Below are 26,041 nucleotides of genomic sequence, written 5' to 3' on the forward strand. Positions count from 1 at the left end.
AAAAATCCTATTTTTCTCTCTGTTTTCAGAGTGGCAGTTGTTATATGCAGCGGAAACTTGGAATTACACCTGCTGCAACAGTGCATAGCTCGTGCCCTGACCCTTGATAACAGAGTGTGCAGATTTTCCCTTGTGCTTTCTGACTGCCCAGGAGACATTTCAAAGCTACTGGAGATTTTGGCTCGGGAAGATGCAAGGTAGATGTAATAGTAGGGAAATATAATCACAGAATAGCAAAAAGATTATTAAAGATTTGGACAAGCTTCCAAATGTTCTCTGAAGGCATGTCTGTAAGTAATTAATTAATCAAAGGGGATTTTCTTGTTATATTTCAGGAAAACTTTGTATTTCACTGATTTCTGTTCCAATGCAAAAGCACCTTTGCAGCATAGGGTAAGCGTCTAACACAGAAAGCAGCAAAGATAGTTACTGTCCAAACACTTACAGAAACTGTTTTACAATGACAAACGGTTGTTGGGATCTCTAATTTATCCCTTACTTGATCTAGGGTTTTGGATATCAAACAAGAACGCACGTTTGTGACGTCTGAGCTCTTCACTGCCGAGGTAAGATGAGATGTAATTTCAGTTTCTCTAGCAGTACTGGCCTCCCCTAGTTTATTCCGTTTTCCTACATCTTTATATGACGATGTTGAAGAAGCTTGCATAGTGACTTGGGGAACAGTGTGATAGATAATTTTTTCTGCGTTACATAGCACTTTGCTTCACTAAACACTTAGTAGGCATATAAATAACACAGGACCTGTTTTACCTGCTATTGCGACACTGTGGGTGAAATACTCTAGCTGTTACCATTGCAAACCTTCCTTGCCCGTGTGGTGGAGTGCCGGAGGTGGTGAGTAACCTGCAGCATCCGTCCAGAACTTGAAGAGCCAGCTGTGTAGGCTGGCTGTAATCATCTGAGATCGATTTGCCTTAAAGCGATGTGGAGAACACCCTTACTCTTAAGGAATTCTCATTTTTACTAGGGCTGCAGTTTTGTACCTTGTCCACCAAGAGCACAGAGCAAAAATCGTTATTTCTTTGTTATTTGATACAGTAACAGAGAGGAGGTGTTCTCAGGTAATAGCATCACTTTAAAAGGATCGTTTGTCTCCTGGTATATCCCGTATTTCAACTGGTTTGACAAAGGTGTGGTTCCACTGATTTCGTGCTACTGCTGTTCGAGCCCAACCTGACTTAGTTTGTGAAATCACAGGTGGAAGTCACATTAGGGATCTTTGCTAAACAGGCTTATAACTGGGATCTGGTGATGCTATTGAGCAAGCAAGGTCTTTGATTTTGGCATTTAAATCTAATTTCCCACCTGCATGCAAAAACCTGCTTGGTATTTTCACCTGTGGATATAAAGAAATGGTTAAAGACGACTATAGCAAAGGACTACGATGAAGTTCGTGAACGTGTTTCAGAACATGATTATTAGCGGTTTTCTGAAGTGTCTAGGACTAGAACTATATTGTTCCACAATGTGCCATAACGATAGGCCAGCTGACTGGTTTGGGTAACTTGAAGGTAACGTGATGCTGCAGGGGGTAGACAAGTCCCTCTGATTCAGTGACTAACTTGTCTCTGAAAGTTGAAGGCTAGATTTGACAAACCCTGTAACTCTTCTCGTGTTGTAATTTTTTTTAATGTTACTAAGTAAATGAAACAAAATCCACTGTCTTCATTTTCGATTGAGAATGTTAAAACAATTTTCCAGTGCTCTTGCAACCTCTCCCAATGAGGGAATTTTATCAGAATCTGCAGTAAATACAGTCCCTGAACGAGAAAGTGCCACGCGCGCTTGTCTGCACTTGAAACACAATGTATTCACACTGACTGCCCACTTCAGGAATCTGACCGTCTTATTCAGGAATTCTTGTCCCTGAATAATTTAATTGGACGTTGGATTTGCATGATGGCTTTTAATCAGTCTGGGAGAGGCTATCGGATAATTAGATGTGAAGTGCGAAGTAGTATTCCAGATTTATAGACCGCGGTGGCTTTGAGGGCAGCTCTGCCTGGTGACACCTAGTGAATCATGAAGTTTTTCTTTGAAAACTGAAACAAGGGTAATCAAAAAGGGTAAAACATTGAATTTACCTTTAAGCATCAAAATGGATTTGCTTTAACCAGATATAGAAAAATGTACATTTTTTCATAGTAAGACTAATACACATTGGGGAGATTTTGCTTTTTAGTTTGTTGTTAGGAAGAGCTGAAGCCCTGTGTCAGCAAAGCATTCTGAGCGTTTGCTACTAAGCAGACCTGCAAAGGACTTTGTATCATTTTCATCAGTGTAAATCACAGCACGTTAAGCATGCATTTAGATCTGGATCAAGTACCAAAATTATTAAGTGTGTGGAGCTGGTGGTTATATAAGAAAGGTGTTACAGCTATACCCACTCCACTCTAACTTCAGCACATACTTTTGACTGTGGATATAGACGAAGCGTCTGACAGCACAGGGCAGTAAGTGTAGTGGCTTATTTAATACACTAAATCAGTCCTGTCAGGATTGTCATCTCAGTATTTAATTGGCCTTTTAGATTCACTCCTTAATTTCCAAAGGAGAGAAACTTATTTTCTAGTCACTGCTTATCAGGAAAATAGAGCTTTTTATTTATCCCCTCCGCTCCCCGTCTAGTGAAATGCCTTACTGGGTTAGTGTTTATTCATCTGGTGCATGCTTGGAACACTGTGGGAAGATCCTTGCTGACAGTCTGATTTCATAGAGTAGTATGGACTTTCTAAAATGAAGCTTTATGTTCAAACTACACTTCTTGAAACATAACTTTTGGAACATTTTACTAGCAAAAATAAGAGGGTTTTGGTTTTTTTTTTTATATAAAAAAATGGATTCTGGCTACATTAGATTCAGCTGATTGTTACTGAAGTGCCTTGTGCAGTGGGATCAGCTGGTCACATTCTTTGGAAACAATATGGGAGCTTCTTTTGGATGCTGCCTGCTAATACCTCCAGTTTAGATTCTCCTTCCTTGTGACTCATGCTGGGTTTCTGTCTTGCAGAGAACCATGCCCTGATTCACTCTTACCTGAGCAGTTAGGGAATGGCTTCCAAAGTCCCGATATTGAAATAGATAACGCTTAGCAAATCGTACCGATAACCAGTCTGGTAGGCTTCACATTTTACAGCTATTGAAGCAGGTTAGATTACCAGGAATATCTAGACAGAAATAATGATCAGAGCTAAGGAAAAAATCATCTGGCAAACTGGATCTAGAGATCTAGAGGATTGCCCACTTCGTAGGAGGAGGCTGCAACTTACTGCTGTGAACTTTCCCTGTTCTCTATCAGTAATATCCCTCAGATTCCATGTGGGACAACTTATCGCTTAAATTACTTCCATCTGTAAACCTCTTTATAACCATTTAAATCCCTTTAATTTCATATTATCTTTGACACAGAGAAGTCAATGAGCAAAATCAATAAATGGCTTAATAAGATAAGAACTATCTTTGCTCTGAAGCCATGCAAGGCTCTGCTATAGATCAGCAGCTTGCCTGCTTAATGGGTGTCTCGTATTTGGAATCGGGCAACTCAGCTGAAAAAAAAAATAATCTTTGAGCTCATCAGGTTTCTAGAAAAGTCTTCTCCTCACCACTGAAACTGCAGCATAATCAGACTGGCAGGTACAGGAGGGTCCTGGAACAGAGCACTGAGGGGCTGCAGGGTGTTGAGGTGCTCCAGCAGCTTTGCAGGGAAGCCGCGGTGGTGGCAGCAGTCCCTCCGACCTTGGTCCTTTTTGATGTTATAGGCTGGGCTGGGCTGTTCACTTCAAACCTCTTGGGAGCTTAACTCTGCCGTGGTTTTAAATAGCTCAGAAAAGACCAACTGTAAAAAGAACATCCATCACATTACTTCTCCCTCTGACTGCGCAACAAAATCCTAACTCATTAATTGAATGTTGCTTTTTCTTTACGATAACGTTACACGTTGTCCCAGCAGTGCTAGGTTTCCTGCCTCACTTGGTGTGGTGTAGTACTTGTTTTTTCCATACAGTTTATCCACCTCAGGCCAGAGCTCATTGAATTATTTCAGTCTGCTCTGGTCAATTTGAGTAAATTCCTTTGGGCCAGCTTGCATTTTATGAAGGGCTGAGGGAGAGTATTTTGGATAGAGTTCCCGGTTGCCAACACATTCCATGTTGTTGTCCTGTGAAGAGAACGCAGGGGAGCGCGCAGCTGTCCAGCTACGAGAAGGATGCTATCATTGCCAAAGCATTTCCTGCGTGACCCTGGGCAAGGCACCGTTTCCGTGCTTCAGTTCCCCACCTGCCAAAAGGAGACACTTGCAAGTGGGAGGTTCAACAATACAATTCTTCTGAGGCCCTCCGAAAGAATGTGGTTATTTTCTTTAATGGCATTCCGCAGCAGACAGGCGGTACGGAATAGCCTGCCCCAGCTGTAGAAATAAGAACCTGACTCCAGGGAGGCTGGGAGCAGACCTGTTGGATTACCATCTGACTTCTGAAATGTGACAGTAACTTGTTCGTGCTCATGCTCACCCACCTGAATGCCAGAATATGCCAAAAGATAAGGGCTGGGGTTGCACAACCAAGTGACAGCTGTGGCAGCTGTTATGCTCTTTCCCAAGCGTTGCATTGCATCGCCCCGACCTTGAGGGCTATCTGGCAGCTGATCCCCAAACCATGAACTGAAGTGCTGTTGCCAAATCATCTGTGATGTGCAGTAACCCACACTGGGTGTTTACAGAGTAATTCGGAAAATTACCCAGTCAATATATATTTTTTTTTAACAGAAACAAAAAGCCTTGCTTGCTTTATGGAACTGAAACCAGCGTGTATAAATAAATCCAGTGGTTTTCATGCAAACAAACCTATGCTGTTGCTGAGTGTGGTGTATCGTGAATGTTAAGTTACGTGAATCCACCAAGACCAACAGCACAGAAGAAGGTGATGATGAGTATGGTTTCTAGGATTAAAGTGGGATACAAAGGTTCAGGGACATAAGGAATTGCAGTACCTGGTTACGATCTATCTTTACATGGAGCCTGGAGAAAGCACAAAAGACTGGGATCTTCTGATTGAGCCTTGCTGCTCACGTTTCCTCTGCTCTCTAGTGTTGGCTCACCATGCCCACCCAACATCTTCATTTGCACACACACCCTACAGGTAGCAGGCGTCAGGGAGTTGAGAAGCACTCTAAATGAATTTTTTAAATCTAGGAAAATACGGTCTAACAGGTTAAGCACCCACATGTGAGATTTGCAGTTAAAAGGGACAGAGGTGCCTGCTCTTTTGCCCAAATTATTCAGCACAGAACTCTGCAAATTTCTTCTTTAGTGAAGTTATGAACTTTCCTCTCTTTGAAATTGAATTAATCCTGTGAATATTTTAATTTGCTTATCTGGGTTTTGGTGTTGCCCTGAGTAATAACTTGTGATCAAGTTTTGCCTTTATTTTTTTCCAGCCTTTGTCTTGCTCCCTCAGTTATTTCTAGTTATTAAATAAAACCCACAAGAAACCAGCGTTCAGTGAAGGCTGTTCTCTCTTCCATTACTTGAAGCCCTATTATAAAAAACCCCAACAGGCTAACTAAACCCTTAGTTTGGAATCAATCTTTAAATTACCTGCCACCAAGAGCAGAACTCTAAATGCAGTGACAGATCCATCTGGCTGGTTATTTTAACGGTCTTACAGGACCAGATAATTTTGTTATTATTTTTTAATCCAGCAAGGATGGAATATGCAGGAGAGAAATGCATAAAATGTACTGGGTGGTGGTGGTTGGTTTTTGTGGGGTTTTTTTTTGTTTGTTTTTAGATGCAGAGAAAATTCTACTGTGCAAACATGGTCCTGCAGTCCTTGAAGTTCTGCTCAGTCAAAAAGACAATGTCTAGTACTGAGGGCTTATGGGTTTGAAACAAATTTCAAGTTTTCTCTAGTTGTCGTGAGTTATCTTGTCTGGAGTATGAGAAATATCAGGCAATAGGTTTCATAAGTTCTTCTTAAATAAGACCAATTTGGAGCCCTTAGTTCATCCGTGGCTGTGCAAGCTCCTGTAGCTGGTAGTACTGGGGTGACTGTTCATCCCAGATAGATGCCATCCTCATATACCTCCCCACGAATACGAGGGTTGCCCTGTTGTACACTCGTGTAACTTATACTTCCCAGGTGAAGCGAATGAGAGAGCAGAGTCTGTGAAAGTAAAATTGCAGTGTAAACGGGCGTAATCTGAGGAAGAAAGCAAATTCTTGCCGCCTTTGCTGTGTAGACCTGTAGCTGCTCTAAAGTACAGTGTGATTCCCTGTCTGCTCCTGCTGTAGGCAAATGTTCTCTGTTCCTCTATTTGGCAAGTGTGAAAAATCAGGAAAATTTCTGGGGTTTTTTATTATTGCTGCTGGTTTTGCTGTTACTTTTTATAATCCACTGCAGCGTATTAATGGCTGTATCACATGTTGGATGCTGTGCACGCCCAGAACAAAAAGACAGTATTCCTCCAAACTGTTTACAAGCTCTCTGGCTCCAGTCTATCCAAGTCTGTCTGGCTTCAATCACCAGCAGAAAGAAAAGGGCAGAGGGGAGGGGAGTGAGCTCTGTAAATCGAACTGTTTTCCCATGCTTGCTCCCAGGGCAGAGCAGCCGCGCGCTGCCAGACATGCAAAGCTGCAGCTGGCAAGTCCGGACGGGTTCCAAGTGCAGCACTTGATTTGCTCAGGACAAACAGGCGCGAGTGCAGTGGAAGGGCAGGAAAGCTGCTTTTCATGCTTACGGACTCTGTGAGGGGTGGGTGTGCGCTCTTGAAGATATGGCTGCAAAGCTTTAGGGATTTTGTAGGAAGCAGGGAATGGATACTGGGTGTTTGGTCCCCAGATACCCTTTAGATACTTTTCCCAGTCTTTGTGTTCTCTCCTCTTCCCTCATTATTAATTGTCCTCTGTGACTGCCCTTCTCTTGAGACTAATTCCCATTTTTTCAGAGGAGAAAGAATTTAGCATCTAATTTGTGTTCCAAATAACTAAACATGAATAGACCTATGCTCAGGGTAAGAGGTGAAGAATTACAGAAACAGATCAGAAATGTGGCTTATTTCATGATGGATGTTTAAGAAGCTGTAGCCAGTTTTCTAATGAAGTGGGCTCACGGCTGTTCAGAATAACCTGGAGTTAGTGGTTTGTCTTCTCCTTCAGCAGTTTTGGTAAAGGTGTATTGTTAGTTTAAGCTCAGCCCTGTAAAAATATAAATTCACACAGTTCTTATTTAGAAATGTCCTCATAAACGGATTTGAGTAGACACAATTTTTTTTTTTTTTCCTTCCTGCAGCTCTGACAGGAGCATTACGCAGGGCGTCTGTCTCTAGTAGGCCACCGTAAGGTTACCACGGCCAGGTTTTTTTTCTGTTTTCTGTAGATTTGCCTGTTAAGATAAACTCTCTGTTGTTGCATTGTGACTCATCTTGGATCCTTTCCTCGCTAGATTTCCAGGTTTTTGTGAGGTCTTTTTTCCACGTGGCACTTTAAATGCCAGCGTTAATTCCAGCAGGGTCAGTGGTGATTAAGTTTGTAGTCTAAAATCGCAAAGTATCACTTTCCTTCTGCACCTTCGTATTGGTGCCTTGCCTTTGGTAGTGCCCAGATTCTCGAATGATGCCGTAGAGATGTGAGTATGTAGAAAGAGGGATTAAAGAAGAATTGAAAAAAATGACATTGCAGTTACTGTCTTCGGTGGCTGCACGACAGGATTGTCAGTAATACTTGTGGAGGCAAGTGGAGAATAAAAATAAAACTATAAAGATCACGTTTTCCTGGGTTTAGTTGGATTTAGCAGCAGAACCATAGCCAAGGACTAGAAGCAATGCAATGAGCAAACAAAAAAATCAGAATAAAACAAAAAGGTGTGGGAGGAGATGCAGCCCGCTAGGATACTGCAGAGACGGTAAAGGTCTGGGGGATAACTCCATGAGAGAGAAGAGGAGGAGAATATAAAAAATGTGAAGGATGTAGGTGTTGGAACAAACGCTGCCCAGAAACACGGAAATGCGGTGCGGTAAGAGCCGGAGATTGGTGAGGTGGCAGCAGCGCCACATACACACCCCAGGGAACGGGAAAGAGAAGCTGCTAGCGGGTGACTTCAGGGAGGCCAGCAGCAGACAAGTATTTTGCCCAGGAGCCAGCAGAGGATCAGCCTATCTTAAATTTTGAAGGCAATAAAGTAGGGCTGTTGGAAGGTTTTAAGACGGCACGGAAGGGTTGGAAGAGCCCCAGATGTCTGCAATGTCAGTTCTCTTACCTGTGTAGACAGGGGGTGCAAGGTCCAGAGTTTTTTACTGTTGAACTGATCGTTTTGCTTTTACGAGTGTGTTTTAGGATTGAGTTGGAAATGCCTTTGTCCAAGATTGCCGCCATGCCGTCAGGAACGATCCTAATTCTTTTCCCAGGTCACCTGCACGGTGGAGACCAGAGACAAGATCCACACAGCCCAGCTGCGGAACGCGCTTTTGGAACGCTACCCCACAGCTGCCTGGACCGAGCGGTGATGGGCACGGTGGCCCCGGTCCTCCGACAAGTATCTTACAGAGCCCTAATCTTGAAGCATTCAGAACAAATATTATCTTTCAAAGCTGAACAGTTAGCAAATAGTTTCAGGATATTTATTTCCTGCTCAAAAAGTAGTGAATGGCCTTGGGAATTTAGTTAAACTCAAAATTTCAGCTTAGCTAAGGGAAACTTCTAGTCTCTGCTGGTGTTGGAATTCAATAATTCATTATCGGCTGGTGGTCTGGATGTTGGCTAGTGCGTAGGATCCAATGGTGTTCAATAAATGAGCAGGGAGAAGGTGTTTTTCTTTACATCTGACTATAGACCTCTCAAAGGTCTTTTGACTGTGATCCTGCTAGTTAAAGATATGCAGCTCCTTGTGCTGGACTTTGCCATACTACTAGTATAGGAATTTTCCATTTCCAAGCCAGAAGCAGTTCTCCATTTGCTAAGTCTGCTTCAGGAGGTATGTACTTGTGTGTGGGTGTAGGTTTGAACACACTTTTGTTCTGATCTTTGCTATCATGTGAGGAAAAACTATGCTAATAAAATGCGATTAACATACAAAACCAAAACAACTTGGAAGATAAAAGCCAATATTGTATTCTTTTTTTTTTTTTTTCCTCAAAGGGAAAATGATCCTATTTATAAAGTAAAGTTCCAGAATGTTGCAGCAATAAAAAAAATAAGGTATTCTGAGTATAATTAGACCTCACGTGCAGAATACAATTGTAATCCTTCTCTCTGCTTTTGGAGACTCAGTACAAAAAGGAGCATATAAACTGGCTTGTGTTGCTTTTTATAAAGGGGTCTCTTCACCCATGCGAATTTTGTGATTAGCATTCTACTGATCATCTTAGTCTGCCTAAAACAGACTCTATCCACCTCGCCTGACAGATTAAGTACACTGTTAAGAGTGAAATACTTTTAAAGACCACATGTTAATAGCCAAAGGCAGTGCTGGGAGAAGAGGAAGCCTAAGTCTTAGGCACATGGCTAATGCAATTAACAAAGAACACATTGACCCAGATACCGTTTTCATCACTATGGGCAGAGATCCACTAATCAGGTAACAGAGGGGGATGGCAAGAAATGTAAGAGAAATTCAGGCCCGCTGCCGAGTGTGCATACAACAGTCACTTTTCCGCTTGGGCAAAATTCAGTTTAAGGCCAGCTGCGACAGAGCTCCTATAGACCATTCCACATGGTTAAATTTAACCAGGATCGACCCAAATTTTTCTTGTAGGTATTTTAATGAGAGGTCTTAATCCTGCCTCTAGCATATTGAGTTGATAATTAAGTTACATTAAAATAAATATGACGTAGTTAGAAGTGCCCTAGAAAAGCTCAGTTGAACATCCAGCAAGGTCAGAGTGAGCATCTCCACGGGCTGCGTGGGATCAAGTCGTTCCAGTTCCCACACGCAGAGCTGGGTGAGCTGTCGCTAGGTGTCCAGGAAAACCAGCTTTTACTATAGCTTCTTCAGGAGATGCTGCAATCTCATAGTGATGCTCCTTTATTGTCATGCTATGATTTATAAATTGAGCTTCCATCTTCAGTCCTCCTCTGCAGTTTGGAACGGGTCTGCTGGGATGTTTCCTTCCCTGGTGCTGCAGTGGGACACTTTTGGCTCTAAAGCACCACCAGCAAGTCACGTGTGTGAGAGGAGATACCCTGGGGCGGGCGAAAGCTGTCCGTAGGCTAGGAAGGGCATCATCCAGAGAGTTGGAGCAACCGAAACAGAGGGTTCCTAGGGACTAGAAAGAATGAACTGCATATCCAATCTTATGCAGATCTCACTTTTATTTTACTTACTACTTAGGGATATCCAGCTATATCTATAAGTTAACCTGCACCGTGGGACGAAGGCAGCAGCATTCTGGCTATCTCTGCAGTACTTTTTTCTGGGAAACAGTCTGTTCCTTCTTACTGTGTCTCATGAAGGAGCAGGAGTAGAGAAGAGACTCTCGCATATGGTGGGCAAATAATAAAAGACCACTGACTTGCTGTGGTTTTGGAAGGACCATGTTGGTTTGCACGTGGAACTGAAAATTATTGATGCCCCAATGGTTAGTGTCTTTCCCTTCTTGCCATCCAGAATGATGGGTATAGGGCTTGGTCTCCAGAATGTGTCCTGTAAATCACAGCCTGGCAGGCACAGCTCCTTCCTTCGTGGTCAGAAGGGTTTAAGAAATCTGTATAGAAATAGGCGGTGATAGACCACGTACTGCGCATGTGCTGCTTCCAATGAAGCAAGCAATGAACCACATCATCAAAGAGCAGATTTGGGGATGTAAAAGCACTATGAATAAGGGTCTTATTATTCTCTGGTCTCTTTTGGTAAAACTCTCAGGAAATTATGAGGATGTCTCAGGTATCTAATGAGAAGAAAATGGGACTTTATAACCAAAGTTCTCAGTAGTGGCCAACAGCTTCTGCTGTCTGAGTCCCTGGTTTATCATCCTGCATGATCCCAGACTTAATTTTTTAGAAGCTCAGAGCATTTACAACTTCTTTTCTGATCAGTGGGAACTGCATTTAGCAGATCTTCACAGAACAGGGGCAAGAGAGGTAGCGGGCAGAGCAATCAAGAATCAATGCACTCAGAATCACTGTCTGATTTTGAAAATGTGTTTTGGGGAGGGAAAAAAGAAAAAGAAAAATAAAAAGGAAAGTGATGTCTAGAAGATACTTAAAATGTCAAACAGGATATACGCGGTTTGGTTTTATTTTTATTGTACTAAGTATAAACATAAATTGTAAATCACTCTTCAGTGGTAAACTCTTTACATGAGAATATAATGATACCAGAATTGATTTCCAGTCTATATTGCTGTTACGTGAGTCTGTTGGCTTTAAAGTTAAATACTTGCAAGGGGGAAAAAATTATCAAAATTAAACATTTAAATGAATTTATGTAATTGGAAAGAATACCAAAATATCTGTGCTGCTAACATTTCTGCATTATGAAATGCAATAGGACTATGGCATTTCAAAGGCACAACAATTTTTAAATGCTTCACTTAATGAAGTATATTTATATAAGGCATTCTTATGTACCTTAAAAAAAATATCACTTTAATGATTATGTAAAAATGTCACAAATTGTTACATCAGCAAAATGTAAATCTAAGCATTGTATTTATTCGAAATATAATTAAAATTATGCTATGCCACCTCAGCAGTGAAAGATTTGTCATTCTCTCATATGGTACTAATAGCAGCCTTGCATTAAGAATTCAGAGTTCATTATTTTTCCTTTCCCTGTCACGGACATTGACACGAGATCCGTGTCATTCTTGCACGGGAGCTCTGGGTGGCCAGGGGGTGGCCATGGCCAGGCAGGGCTGCAGCTCTGGCCCCGTGGGAATGGTGGGGACTGCCAGACCCCTCACCGGCCAGGCAGGGTGAGCGTCACTGCTCACTGGCTTGGAAGGAGATTCTGTTTCACATAGCGGGTCAGGTGCAAACGCTGCCTCGCGTGTGCCTGCCTGTGTCCTTGGGCAAGGTGCAGGGCCTGGGTGCGGAGGTGTCCTGGGTTGGGCTTGTGTGGGTGAGGGAGGGCCGCGATAAATGTGATGAATTGGATCCCAGAGGTGTTCGTCAGATATCATGAACTTTAGTAAACCCAACCTTCAATTTCAGGGTGCAGCAGCCCCCCTGTCAAAATGCCTGTTCTTGTCTCCCGTGGAAGAGGACGCTCTGACCCGGGTAATTCCACTAGAGTGAAGCTACTTGGCTGTGGGAGCAGCCCTGTGACCACATGGTTTGTCAGGCACACAGCACAACTTCTTCCAAGGACTGATGCAAACAAAGCATATCTTTAATTGAAACAAAACCTCTTTCCTCATTCATTCCTTAATTTCTTCCACCAGGTCCTGTTAGCTCTGGATTAACATCTAAAGCTCTGCCAGTACCCGCTTACACAGCATCAGGAGAAGCCCATCTCCCCATGCAGGTGGCACGTCCCCACGGGTGGCCCTGCCACCTACCCTGCTGCTTTCGGTAGGTTTAGGGACGTGCGTTCCTTCTTCCCCTCCCAAAACGCCGCCAGTGCGTTTGATGTGCTGTATCACACTTCTGTTAGCTGCAGACCTAGGCGTGGGGTTTAGTGATGGGAAAAGGGAATTGCAAGATGCCAGGGTCGGGCTGTAATTCCTGCCAGTCATTTATTTGATGGCCTTGGTTCTCCTGCCACCTTTGCTGTTCATTTAGCTGTAAGCAGCATGCCATGTATAGGATATTGAAGTTTGCAGAGTTTCGGTCAATTGCAAACTTCTGTTTTCATATGATCCTACCTTTTTGCCATGTGCCAACAGAGGGGGAATCCTTCTGAACATCACGCCTTCCTGAGCTGATGGCTTTCCCATTGTTCAAAAGCACTTCATTGATCGATCGATCGATTGATTCAAAATAAAGCTGCAGAAAAAAATCGAGGGCTGTTGTTGGAAAACATTCTAATAAAATATGAACGTTTTGAAGTAAATCAATAATGACCACTGACAATAACCAGCTGCCTAAGCCCATACAGGTGCTCTCTGTGAAGAAAGGAAGAGCCTGACCAGCCACAGCTGAGTGCGTCCCCAGGAGGGATATGAGGGGCTTGCCCTGCCCCGGGCAGGAGGGGTGTGCTGTTGGAGGGGTTCAGCTCTGCTGCTCATGTCTGCAAGTTCTTCTAAATGCAGGTACTTTTATTTGCTTTTTTTTCCCCCCTAGTCCTGTAACTATGAAGTTTTAAATCTTTCACACTTCTGAAATTTGTGGAGAAGGGTGTTGTTTGCCTGCTGTTGTCCTTTTGATAATTGTCTGTGGTGTTTTCAGAGGGATATTTTACCTTGTGTGGTTTCTAAACTTGGTATGTTCTCCCTGTCTATTCCCTCAAGGGGCACCTAAGAGTTTTTTCTTTGAGAGAAGAGTCTTGAAGAACACTGATAAATGATACAGCGGTGTTCTTTATGCCTCTCCTCTTCTCCTCCCCAGCTGTGCACACGCTGTAGTTTATGTTTGGGGTGGTAGGGGCCTCGTAAGGTCTAGTATTGTGTGTGGATTGTGTCGTATTATTACTTCTTCTCTGAAGAGTGACAATAGAGGTTTGACAACAACAAATGTTGATGTTTGAGGTTTTCTTAATTATTATTTATTTTCCTTTTGACAAACATGACAATTTTTTGAGCCGTATGCCTCGCATACAGGCACCAGTCTGAATAAGTGTGTTGCTGAGAAGATAAACAGAATGTGTAGGCTGTCAGCTGTATGCCAGAAGTTTTCATTCAGTTCTCAACTGAGTGGAGTCACTAAAACAAACCTTCTAGAAATACCTCTTTATTCTGTATGTGGAGATCACCTGCTGGGAGGCAGGGGAATACAAATGTGCAAGCTTATAATTAATTAACAAGCGTAAAAGCAAAGGATTTCTTAAACTGTGTAGTCTAGTAAATAGCGGTGAGACTGGCAGCCTCATTAACAAAGGCTCATATACAACAGTACTGTAATTAAAAAAAAAAAAAGGAATTGATGATCCCCTCTCCCTATTCAAACGTGAGGAATAAATACAGAAGGAAGTAGTTCAGATTTTCTCATTTATGGAAACATTACTGCATTAGCTCCTTGGTTGGTTGTGTTGGGGTTTTTTTTGTTTTTGGTTTTTTTTTTGCAAAGGTCATTTACCTGAAAACTTTACAATCGGTGACGTAGCAGCTGCTTTCCATAACATGTTCCTCTAAAAGCTACTGTAGTTTGGGGGGGGGGGGGGGGAGCTCTGCAGTTTCTGCCACCTGCCTCAGAGATGGTGCCAGAATGCCCACAAGCAGCAGACTGTTGGACTTCAAAGCCCTTGCCTATGGTGGGGAAGTGTCCTTCAGGCTCTGTGCCAATGGTCAAGGAGGCTGTTCCCCCAGCTTTAACTGGGCTCTGTTGCTCTTCAGGGGACCAGCTGCTGGGCAAATTAAATGTCCGTAATTAACTACCCCATGGGTATTTCCAAAGGCTGGCCCAGTTGACTCCTGTCATGTTTAGAAAAATCTAGGTCAGCACGACAGAGAGGCAAAGCAAGACAACGTGTGCTCCTAAGGGAGGTTTTTCGTTGCTCCCTTGCAAAAATGAGCTGCAGCCCTTAGGGCTTGAGAAGTTTCTTGGAACCAGCTGGGAGGCATCTCACCACCTCCGTTCAGGCTCGGCAAAGCTGCTGAGCTGATGCTGCATTTCATGGCCCAGCTTCACATCAGCAGAGCTTGATCTGAGCCGTGATCTGCCAAATGGGCTGATCAGGATTGCTTGCCTTACTTTAAGAAATAATTACGCTCATTTCCACATATTCCCGTGTATTACGACTGAAAGGTGAAAATGGATCTGGGTGGGTTCTTTGTGTTTTCTCCTGCAACGAAGCCACCAAGCAATCACAGCATGAAAGCACTGTTGTAAGCAATGCCGTTATTTGTGACCTGTATGAAATAATTCCTTTTGATTACTGATGCAGGTCAAATAAATAACAACTTTTTTTTTGTATATGCCTAGAAAAAACAGGCACTGTTTTACATTTTCTTGGCATCTACTTTATTAGCATAAAGCATACCCAGTTTTGTGCGTCGGCTCTCATACTGAGGTGGGTTTTCCTTATGTTTTCAATTTGAAATAGATGGCTGAACAGGTTTTCTCTTCAGTGCTGTCAACAGCCTAGTCAGCAGGAATGTCTGTCCTGAAAGACCTTTCTCAATGTCAGCTTAGCTTTCTTGGTGATTTACCTTATTTAGTGGTGTTCTTGAATAGTAAAAGCCCTTCTGTAAGTTTCATTTGGTTTTCTTTTGGTGGGAAGTAACATTTTGAATTTTGAATTTTTTTTTACAGTCAAGTACTAACATTTGCAAGTGTTTTCTTTTGGCAAGCCGGGCGGGTTGGGTGTTTGAGCTGAATGTGAAGGTACACTTCTGTTGCTCTCCCCTTTTGTTGTGGAAAGGTGTTTTGATTGCAGTGGAAAGAACCGCTCTAGGCGGTCAAGAGCCTTCCTTTACTGTCCCTATTCGGGTGGCCTGGAGAAATGCTTATGCCTGGTGTAGCCAGCACTGCTGCTTCCGAAGAGCCTGTTCCCCCGTGAATGTATGTCTCTTTATGGGCTCAGTGAGTCACAGGCCTGGCTCATACTTCTGCTGGCTTTTTGTAACCATAGCCTTGTACACTATGGTATGTTTGTTTTGTGCCACATTAGGGACACTATAAACAAACACTCAGTAATGGTATCTGGGTGTTACTGTCCATCTTGTCATTCTGCAGGTTTTTCTTTTCCTCATGGCTAGTCAGCAGTGCTTATCCCGTGCTCCTCAGGTTTGGAGTTGGGGATCTCATGGGCTTCACAAACCTCAGAAGCTGCTTACAGCTCTGGGACAGATACTGAGAGTAAATACCTTGGGGTTTGGTTTTTTTTCTTTAACCAAGTGGGAAAACTGAACTGCTGCCAGGCAAGGGTAGGGAAGAGAAAATGTTTGAAGGTAGACAAATACAATGTAATCATGTGATTCCATCTCTAAAAAGTGTGGCAAGCAGTTCCCAACAACCTCCACAAAAGAGAGCTTGAGATCGGTGAAGCTAAAAACCAAAACCCCAACCAACCAACCAACCTCCAGCGAGGCTTCAAAAAATTCTGCTGATGCCAGTATCTGGCTAACAGTTGTTCTAACTTGGAAATGTTTTTGAATTGAGGCAGTTATAAAGTGACTGCTGCTTTTTTTTTTTTTTTTTTTTTTACTTGGCCTGCACTGAGGAAGCTTTTACCATCAGCTTTCTAAAAGCAAGCCCTTCCAATTAAGTTGACTCTAGCAGTTAGCTTGTCGGAGCTGTGATTTATCCATAGCTGTTCCCCAGCCCTCGCGGAGGAGCTGTGAAGGTGAGCCTGACACATTCAGCACGCAGAACACCTGGGTGGGAAAGCTAGTGTCATAGTTCTGGCCTTATCTACAGCTTCACTGATGGAAAGTGAATAGTGGGAAACAAGAACTGAGAAAAATGCCTATTAAGAAGAAAAAAGTCTTTTACCACTTGTCCGAAGTATTTAACTAGCCTCGGCATCATTACGGCTTTTTTTCTATACAGGAATGCTATCATGAAAATATTGAACTGCAGTTATTCCATTTATCCCTTCACATTCTGAAGTTAATGCTCATTGCACACTCAGAGTTCACCTTGAAGCACAAAGTATCATACCTATGCATGTTTTAGTGCCGTGGAGGTGGGTGGGTTTGTTTTTGTAGACAAGTCACAGGGCTACCTCGCTCCGTTAGAAACAGGTAGAAACCAGACGTCTGTGGGCCTTACTCTAGAAAGCATGCAGCCAGCTGATCCTGTATGTTCCAAGGATGAATAACAATACCGCTGTAAAAGCGATGCTTATATATTTTGTTTGCTTATTTATTTCCAGGATAAATTCAAAAGAAAACCAAACTACTTTTTTAAAATCTTTATTCCAGGGTCACAGACTAAGATACAAGGTTAGACAGTAACACATAGCTTGGGCTCTTGACATTCCTGTTAGATTTCTAGCCACTAAACATGAATTTCTACTTCTCTACAAAATGTTATCAGTTCACCATTTAACAATAATTAAAAAAAAAAATAACCCAAACCAAACCACCATTTCAAACGCTTCAGTTCTCCATGCTTTTAGTGCCCCCTAAAAAGCAAGAACTTAATGTACCTGTGCTTGAGCAAGACTTCTCCATCAGAAGCGTTACAGTTTGTAGGTGCTGCACAAGGTGTAAGTTTGTTACCGCCTTGTGGAGCTCTTCATGAGAGGAAGAACCACCTTTTCTCGTCCTATCTTCCAGAACAGCAGCATCACAGGTGGTGTGGTAAAACTCCTCCCCACACCATAGTTAGTATTTTAAATAGTTATTACTTTTTCAAGTGCTAAAACAAGACAGGCTAAACTTGTTCAAATATTCAAAAGCAAAAGACTGTTTGATAGAAGGCTCCCTACACATACAGAAGTGCTCTGAGGGGTGCTTAAGATGGTCTCTCAACCACAGATTTCAGGACATCATCTGGGAAACAGTGGTCTATGTTTTCTTGCTACATCTAATTTCATTCACAAATATAAAATTTTCAGCTAGATTTTGGAATGCTAATTGATTTTTTTCTTGGATAATAAATTACTACTTAGAAATGCTGCCCTCAAACCTATGGGATTACTACTTTATGCTATGCTAACTCAAAAACTGAAGTCTTCATTCAAAAGATGAAGTCGTGCTGCATAAAAGTTAAGGCACATGTATTAAACCAAGTTGAAGTGCTTTATGTATCCAAGCTCATCACTGTGCCTCAACCTGAACTGAAACTTGGTCTTTTTCATGTGCCTGCAGCAATACAGTGGTGTGTCCTTTGTCGAAGAAAATAAGGTGACAAAACAGAGTACAAAGACCAGGCTCTAACAACAACAGCAGCCGCCAGTAAAACACCCTGTATAAAAAAACTACAAGTAAATTTAAATCACATCACGAAACAGGTGCAAGTTGCCTTGTGGCTGTAAAGAACTCTGCCTGTTGTAGAAGAAAAATCCTTCACATGAAAAGGTAATTTATCAACCACTGCTACCAGGTGTCAAGGACATTGCAGTGACAGAGTATACACTCTATGTCAAAAACTGTAGAGGAGCAACTTTTGGCTTCTTGCATAATAAATGGGATTAAATTTTACCAGTGCCAAGGCTGAAGGGCTGAATTTCTAGTGAACTATCCACAGGGTGCTGTGAATTATAATTGTCTCGGTAGTAAGAAGAGAGTTACTTGGGCAGAAGGGCACTGCATCAGGTAGCAGGAATGTAATTTAGCTAATTACAGCACCTAGACATGTAAGTGAGGATATTTTTGGGAAGATGAGGATGAAGAATGTGAGAAGTGACTTCTTTCACTGCCTTCTAGTAGTGCTTCTTGGCTGAAGGTTTGTAAGACACCAGAAGACCAAAGGAAGCATACCCAAATAAAAGTGTCTGAATGAACCATTGAAACTGAATTGCCGGGTCAGTGATTCCTTTAGATCTGTAACATTAACAAAAGCATAAAATATGTCAAAACACTTAGGGTCTTGCAGACTGTACTGTGACACTTACAAAGCAAGGTTAGATATCTCTCCCAATCTGTGATACATCCTATTTGATTAGAATTTCAATCTACTGAGACCTATTTCCCATACTAACTAAACATACCAGTTCTTGTGATTTTGGTGGATTTCAAGCTATCTGTTGAATAAAGGCTCTTTCAGGGATTTCATTCGTACAATTTCCTCAATAATATATGAACTGCAATCTCAGTCAATGCTATTTGAAATGACTTATCCTAGAGGTTTATATGCAAAGAAATTAGAGTAGATTAACGCTGATCTTAATACACAAGCCTGTATATAAATTCTTGTTGCCTACAGTCCCTGAAAGTAGACTGAATGTCAGCAGGGCAAAGCGGCCTGACAGTTACTGTGCTGTGCGGGGTGGAGAAGCACTGTTACCTGCATCTGTGGCTAGAAAAATACAGGTACAGGCGCTGAAGACACCAGACTTATTTTATGAGAAGGGACCTTCCTCTGCCAGTTAGCTTTAACTTAGCATATCAGAATTTTCCCGTATATTACGGAAAATATAACTTTTTCCGCCTCTCTGTTGTTGAGAAATACTGATTTGTCAGAGAAGACAATGTATAAACATGATAGCAAAACCAGAAGATTTCACATTTCCAGTACACAATTATGCCAAGCGTAACTGCTCCAACTCATTAGTTTACAAGGGAGCTCCCTCTACTGACCTTTGCTAGAACAGTTCAGCTGTTTGTTCCATAGTCTCTACACATACAAAATGCTTCTGTACCAAGTGTTAATTAACACATTTCTTAATGTTCATTCTTGAATTCTTACCAGATGTGAAAACATGTTTTTAATAATCCCAGTTGCAGTGTTTCCAAATAAGTGCAGAAACTAGAAAACCAGGGCTTAAGAAATTGACCTGCTTATATAAAGCAAGCTTACTTGAATAGACCATACACAGAAATACAGGCCAACAGCCAGCGACAGTGCTACTGTTAACCAATTTGTATCTGCTTCCTCACTAGTTATTCCTCATGCCCCCTTTGTGGTGTTCGTAAGTAGGCGTTGCTTTTTCATCAGTAGACAGTATAGGGTGTTTGGTGCCCAGGCTAACGTACAGCTGTTTTGTAAGCTACAGAAGTATGCCTGCAGAGATGGTGATAGGCAGGCAAACGATGCTTTTATGGGCTGTAACGCAAATTCTGTAAAACCTCATTACAATACACCCATTTGGTAGGTTCACGGGTAATCTAGTTCCCTAAAACTTTAAAAAAATCACCTTAAGCCTATGTACCCATCTGCAGAATCGAAGTTCTAACTTTAAAGCTTCATAATTTAAGACTGAAGCCTGGTAAAAGAATTATTACTAACTCCCATTCTGATGAGAAAGTGTTCATCCATATTCTATTATCTCAAGAGCCACCTTAAATAGCTTTCCGTGGAACAAAATCCCTTTGTGTCCAAGAGATGTTACCAAAGAAGCCTGTAACAGACACCTGTACACTGAACTAAATGAAGTTGAAAACCACTGTTTTTACAATGGCAAATGAACTGGCCATCTACTCTGTAGAGCATGAAAACAAGTACCTACATTCTTCTGAATTATTAAAAACAAAATTCAAATGAACAGAAGGACGATGTGTTCTGACAGCATAGCTTTCCAAACAATTTGCTATCCTAACATAAGACTTAGTTGGCTTTACTTTTATAGTCTGGTTAGTCAAAGTCTTCTATCCCACAAACCTGCACATACAAGGAGATCTTAAGTAGTCCCCAATGGAAACGTCCAATTGTATTCTCACAATATAGATGTAATCACTTAAGCAGGTAATTAGCAGTCTTAAAATTCTGGTGAGGTAAGAGCTGATGAAGTTGTGAGTTATCAGACTATTTCTACACTACCTATTGTTCCCTCCGCTTCCTGCGGCACAGTGTTACCCAGCACGCAGTGAGTTCAGAGGCAGACGGACAAGCTCTGACAAGGTTTGCTGCTGCCAGTTCTGCAAGTTGCTGTCCCTTGCTTTTGCCACCCTGTACAGCAGTAACCACCAGCAAAATTTCCAGTAAACTCTTGTGGACAGCAAATGATCACTGCCGCAAGAATTTCATTAGTGTCCTCTGAATTAATATTGCTGCTGGGAACCACTGAAATCAGTCTGTAGCTTGTATCGCTTCTATCAGAAATCCTTTTCAGAGAACCTCTGTTGGGGTGAGGGGAGGGAACAACTTACTGGCATAACTTAACACCGTAGAAGGCTTCTACTATGTGAATCAACCAGGATACCCAGAACCTGATAAAAAGAAAATAGGGTTTATTTTGTTGAAAATTAGGGAGAAGACTGTTGTATCCAAGCTGTGTTATACAGAGAATGTAAAACTGGAAGCACAGAAGTAACATCTCACTTTAACCTTGAAAGTGAGGAGTGTTTTTTATCTTGGAAAAAAAACCCATGCATGCTCTTAAAAGAAATTTAAGTCCACTGAGAAAATGAGAGGAACTGTAACTTCTGCAATATGCCTTGACCTGCTATTTCAAGTATCTGCTGCATGTTTCCAAAACTTTCAGCACTTAAACCAAAAAGCAGAATGCTTTGTGAAAGCAGTACAAGTTAATCTTTAAGTGCACAAAATCTATCCTTTTACTTACACAGGTATTTTTAGCGGTCCTGATGAGTTAAGTTTAGATTTAGTTCTATGAAAAAAACTGTGTATATAGAAATAGAATATAATATGACTTGATTACTCAAACTTGGTCTAGAAACTTTCATATGGAAGCTTTTTATTAAAAAAGTTACACAGGATATTCAGTTAAGATCAATTCAATACGTTGCTAAAGCAAAAAGATGCTCTTAGCAAAGATGAAGGCTTATCTTCTGCATGATGCATGGTAAACGAAACAAGAAAGTCTTGCTGTATTTACAGGAAATGAGAGACTGGTTTCAAGGAAATGTTCTCCAGCTCTTTTGTTAAGATAACAAATACTAAGTTTTGTAACCCAGCAAAACTTAGTAGTATGCCGTTTCTTCCAGCAGGTCATTTCTCACAGGGACAGGATCAGGAGAAGTTAGTAGCAGGGTAGAAAGCATTATTTAATTGAAGCTGGAAAAAGAAGAGTCCTACAGAAGGAACTAAGCTACTTGAGTAAAAATTTGCCCAAAAAAACCCACTTTAGGAAATGTTACAAACAGAGGTTTATATATGGACTAGTAACTGTTTCCAAAAGTAGGATCTTAATTTTTTCCCCCTTTCTCACTATAACAACACAAATGCTGCATTCTAACTTTTATATTAGTCTTAGCCTGTCTAGTCTTCTACATGCTTATTACCCCACACCCTTAGTTGTAATGAGCTTGAAAGGAGAGCTCTTTAGATGTAATTAACTGGGTTACAGGAAAGCTTGTTAACACAGACTAAGCAGAAAAGTCAGAGACAGGCAACAGGAGAGATGCAAAATAATTACACAGTCAAATATAACTTACCCATAGCATACCCATTTGTGGTGGTTTTCCACTAAATAATTAAGGAAGCTACCAAATATTCCCAAATAACTATAAGGTATAGTTGAAGGCCAAAGCGTTACCCACTTTAAAAAAAAAAAAAAAAAAAAGAGTTAGGTTACTTCAGGGTAGAATTATTATCAATGTAACCTTCCAAGTAGTTTTCTTTTTGCTCCCCTCACCCCCACTTCTGTCAAACATGATTTAGGGCTCATCTATTCACAGTATTTCAACGCCTTCATTCCATTAACCTTGTCCAAGACCCATATTCTTCAACACAATCACTGGCTTTCTAAAGCACACGTAAAAAGATTCAAACCTATAAAATTTCTTTTCCTTAACATAAAAGATGCTGAAGTGGCAAGTTTAAGGTTGCCATCTGTGAACCAGGAGTGCATATCTGCACATTAAGTGGCATTTAAGTTGTAAGCTCATTACCTATTACACACAGCAGCAGCAAAAAATACATTGTCTCTGTCCTGAAGAAGTTAATCTGATGTAACTGATCTGACTAGACTGAGGAGGAGTAGTAATTATTTATCTATAGGGGGTAAGTCTTTCCTCTGTTCTCTTAAAAAAAGAAAGCATTAAGATTTTCTTCTGTTTTGAACAGGGGACAGAGAATAATTGAGCACGAAGCCCGAAACCAAAGATGCACATAGTGTTCAGATATTTCTCCTGTTGCTAACTTGTCCACAATGTTTATCACTCCCTGTCTACCTTTATTTTAACAAACTGTGGAGGAGAAGCAGGGCATCAGTGAGCTGTGCGCTTCAGAGTCCACTGGGGATACAAGGTAAACAGTTAAGTTATCCTTCCTCTGGTGTTTTTCACCGTTGCAGTTTCTAGCTATGTAAATTTGGCTATGCCAAGGATGTGGCAAGATGGCTTTAAACAAGGAATTTGCTTAAAGCTCATTCTGTTTCTTGAAACAGTCCGAAAGCTGTTTTGTGAGCTGTTTGGCCTGCCTTGACCGTCATTTCTTCAGTGGTGGTTCTTATGTGTAGAAAATCCATGCAAACAGAAGAAAAACTACAACGTGGAAGTTAATGGATGACCTTCATAAACTTGTCAGATACATCAAAACTGTCATTAATCCCATCACTGTAATAATCTGACCTATTTTAGCTGACATCCATTTTTAGAAATTAAGACAACATGGTGACTGAACTGGTCTGTTTTCCAACAACACTACCAGTTAGCACGGTCTGTAACTAAAACCATCCCTCGTCAATGCACCTTGTTTACTGATACAACCCATAGCTACCCTGGAGCTGGTTTCAGGGATGCACAAGCGGCTCCAGCGTGCGAGGGCCGCAGCACCGCGGTGGCTGGGATGGCGCCCAGGGACCCTGCACGCCCTGGGTGCCGCAGCCCTGCCTCGCTCCGGAATTCAGTCCAATGGGGTTTATTCACTGAATGCCTTCAATTCAATTTCTTTAATGTTTTTTCCCCTCCTCTGTACTCCCATTTTATGTTTTTCCTCTCCACTTCCTTCACAGATCAGTGCAGCCGCCGCACCAGCCTGCCCTGCCCAAGGCAGCGTTTTTAGCGTCCTCTCTCTCCCGGTCCCTGGCAGAAGGCGCCCCCCAGGAGGCTGGGCCCACCCGGGGAGCCCGTTCCACCAGCCCGGCGCTCCCCGAGCCCCGCCGCGGCGGCAGGCGCCGCAAACCCGCGGGGGGCCCGGCCGGTCCCTCAGCCCCGGGGAGCCGAGCTGCTGCGGGCCCGCCTCCCCGCCCCGCTCGCTCCTTACGCCGAGCACGATCATGCCGAAGGTGATGGCGATCATCCAGATGAGCCGGGAGCGCTGGAAGTGGCAGCTGCCATCGCGGAGCCGCTCGGAGCCCGTACCCGCCGCCATCCCGCCGCCGCTCTGCGGGCCGGGTGCCGCCGCCGCCGCTAAGGCCGGGGCGCGGGGGGCGGGGCCGGGGCCGCCCCGCCGGTGACAGGCCGGCGGTACCACTGTGCGCGGCGGGGGGGCGGCCCGGCCCACACCTGGGCGGCGGGGGAGGGTGGTGGGAGTCGGTAACGCGGCTGTGGTGGGAGCAACCTTATGCGGCGAATGGCGGCGCCGGGAACGGGCCCAGCCCGCGGCCGCCATTAGCAGGGGCGGCAGCACCCCGCCGCGGTGTCCGGTGTCCCCGTTCGTGAGGGGGCGCCGGCGCAGCCCGGCCGCTCAGGAGTGAAATGCGGTTACGGAGCAGCGCGGAGCTTGGGCTGAGCTTTTCGGCTGGGCTCCAGACGCGCTAGGGACAACGGCCCCGCTTCGGGGGGGCGGGGGGGGGGCGCCACAAAGCAGAAAATGTACGAAATCAGTTACGGTTCGGGCTGCGCCGGGCGCTCCGGGGCACCGCGGCCGTCCGACCCCCACGCTCCCTCCGCCCGCCTTCCCCGGCCTGGGCGCCGCGCCGAGGGCGCCCTCTGGTGGCGCGGGGGCGCCTTGTGGGAGCGGCGCCGGGGTCACCCCAGCCCCGGGCAGCTGCGGGCCTGGGGCAGAGCGGCTGGGAAGGGCCCGGCGGGGAAGGGCCTGGGGGGGCTGGCTGGCGGCCGGCTGGGCAGGAGCCCCCCGCGTGCCCAGGTGGCCCAGGAGGCCAGCGGCACCGGGCTGGTGCCCGAAACAGCGTGGCCAGCAGGCCCGGGGCAGGGACCGTCCCCCTGCGCTCGGCACCGGCGAGGCCGCCCCTGGAACGCTGTGTCCAGCTGTGGCCCCGCACGGCCAGAGGGACGCAGAGGGGCTGGAGCGTGTCCAGAGCCGGGCAGGGGCTGGGGGGGCTCAGCCTGGAGGGGGGGGGGCTCGGGGGGGCCCTTCTCGCTCCCTGCAGCTGCCTGACAGGGGCTGTAGGCAGGGGGGGTCGGGCTCTGCTCCCAGGGAACAAGGGACAGGACAGGAGGGAACGGCCTCAGGTGGCACCAGGGGAGGGTTAGATTGGGTGTGAGGGGACATGGCTTCACCAAAAGGGTGGTCAGGCACTGGAACGGGCTGCCCGGGGCGGTGGTGGAGTCACCCTCCCTGGGGGTGTTTAAAAGCCGTGTAGATGTGGCACTTGGGGACATGGTTTAGTGGTGGGCTTGGCAGTGCTGGGTTAGTAGTTAAGACCTGATGATCTGAAGGGTCTTTTCTAACCTAAATGATTCTATGCCTTTTAAATCCATGCCCAAAGTTTGTGCCAAAATCAGGAGACGGCCCGAGCTCTGGAGAAGTGCCCAGGACTGCCCTGTGCAAGGAGCCCTGCCCGGGCACCCGGCGCCTCTACGGGCACGAGGCGGCAGTTGTACTGGAAGGGGAGGAAGAGGCCGGTAACCGCGAGCAGGCTGGAGAGGGCAGGCATACGCGGGAAGGAGAGGGGCCGTCAGTAGCCGGGGCTGGTGGGCGACGAGGTGGCAGGAGGGGGAAGGTGCTGCTGCCCCGGCCATGGGTTATGACCCACCGCTGCAGACGGGGATTCAGACCTGCCCTTTCCCACTGCCCCTTGGAGGGGGACGCGCATCCCAGCTGCTCATGCATCTCCGTGGACATTTGCTAACAAAGACTGGCTTTGGTGGCCAAAAGCAGCCAGGTGAGGTCAGAGGCAATGTCCCCTTGTCCCTTCTGCCACGCTCCGGTGAAGACTTGCCCGCACGGTGTCATCTTGGGCAGAGGAGGGATAGCTGGCTTACTCTTTTTTCTCCTTCACCACCAATAACTGATTTACCTTTTTATTAACATTAAGTGATGCTTTTCCTGGCCCGGACAGACCATGGTCACAAAACCAGCTAGCCCAGCATGTGGCCCACCAGAAGGGCCAGTCTTCATGTGTGACAGCAGCCCGATTCGCTGCCAGCCTTGTAGACACAGGTAGCTCTACCAGCCCTGGGCGTCTCCACAGCCTCGGACTTGAAAGTGAAATAGTTAATGAAGACAACCCCCTTGTCAGACCTTTTGTGGGGGTGGACTTTCAGCCTTTCCATATCGAGGGCAGTGTCTTTG

At 44.3% G+C, this 26,041-nt stretch overlaps 2 protein-coding genes across 10 annotated transcripts in view; one reads left to right on the plus strand and one right to left on the minus strand.

Annotated features, from left to right (window-relative positions):
* Positions 1 to 11,711, plus strand: part of LOC308069118 (L-threonine ammonia-lyase-like) — a 52,762-nt gene extending 41,051 nt beyond the window's left edge. For all 9 annotated transcript variants that reach the window (XM_080400893.1, XM_080400895.1, XM_080400889.1 and 6 more), the window contains 3 exons: positions 30 to 197; positions 509 to 566; positions 8,422 to 11,711. In XM_080400893.1, the coding sequence (XP_080257019.1) occupies positions 30 to 197; positions 509 to 566; positions 8,422 to 8,520 (325 nt within the window). In that variant the 3' untranslated portion in view covers positions 8,521 to 11,711. The remainder of the gene's footprint in view (positions 1 to 29; positions 198 to 508; positions 567 to 8,421) is intronic.
* A 5,241-nt stretch (positions 11,712 to 16,952) lies between these two features.
* Positions 16,953 to 24,496, minus strand: TMEM254 (transmembrane protein 254). The gene is made up of 4 exons (XM_080400934.1): positions 23,828 to 24,496; positions 22,057 to 22,160; positions 20,809 to 20,868; positions 16,953 to 18,543 (listed from the first exon to the last, which is right to left on the minus strand). Exons 1-4 carry the CDS (start codon positions 24,173 to 24,175, stop codon positions 18,423 to 18,425), a joined length of 633 nt encoding a protein of 210 aa, XP_080257060.1. The 5' UTR covers positions 24,176 to 24,496; the 3' UTR covers positions 16,953 to 18,422.
* Between the last annotated feature and the right edge of the window lie 1,545 nt (positions 24,497 to 26,041).

Source organism: Falco punctatus (assembly GCF_963210335.1).
Source record: "Falco punctatus genome assembly, chromosome: 9".
Lineage (NCBI taxonomy): Eukaryota > Metazoa > Chordata > Aves > Falconiformes > Falconidae > Falco > Falco punctatus.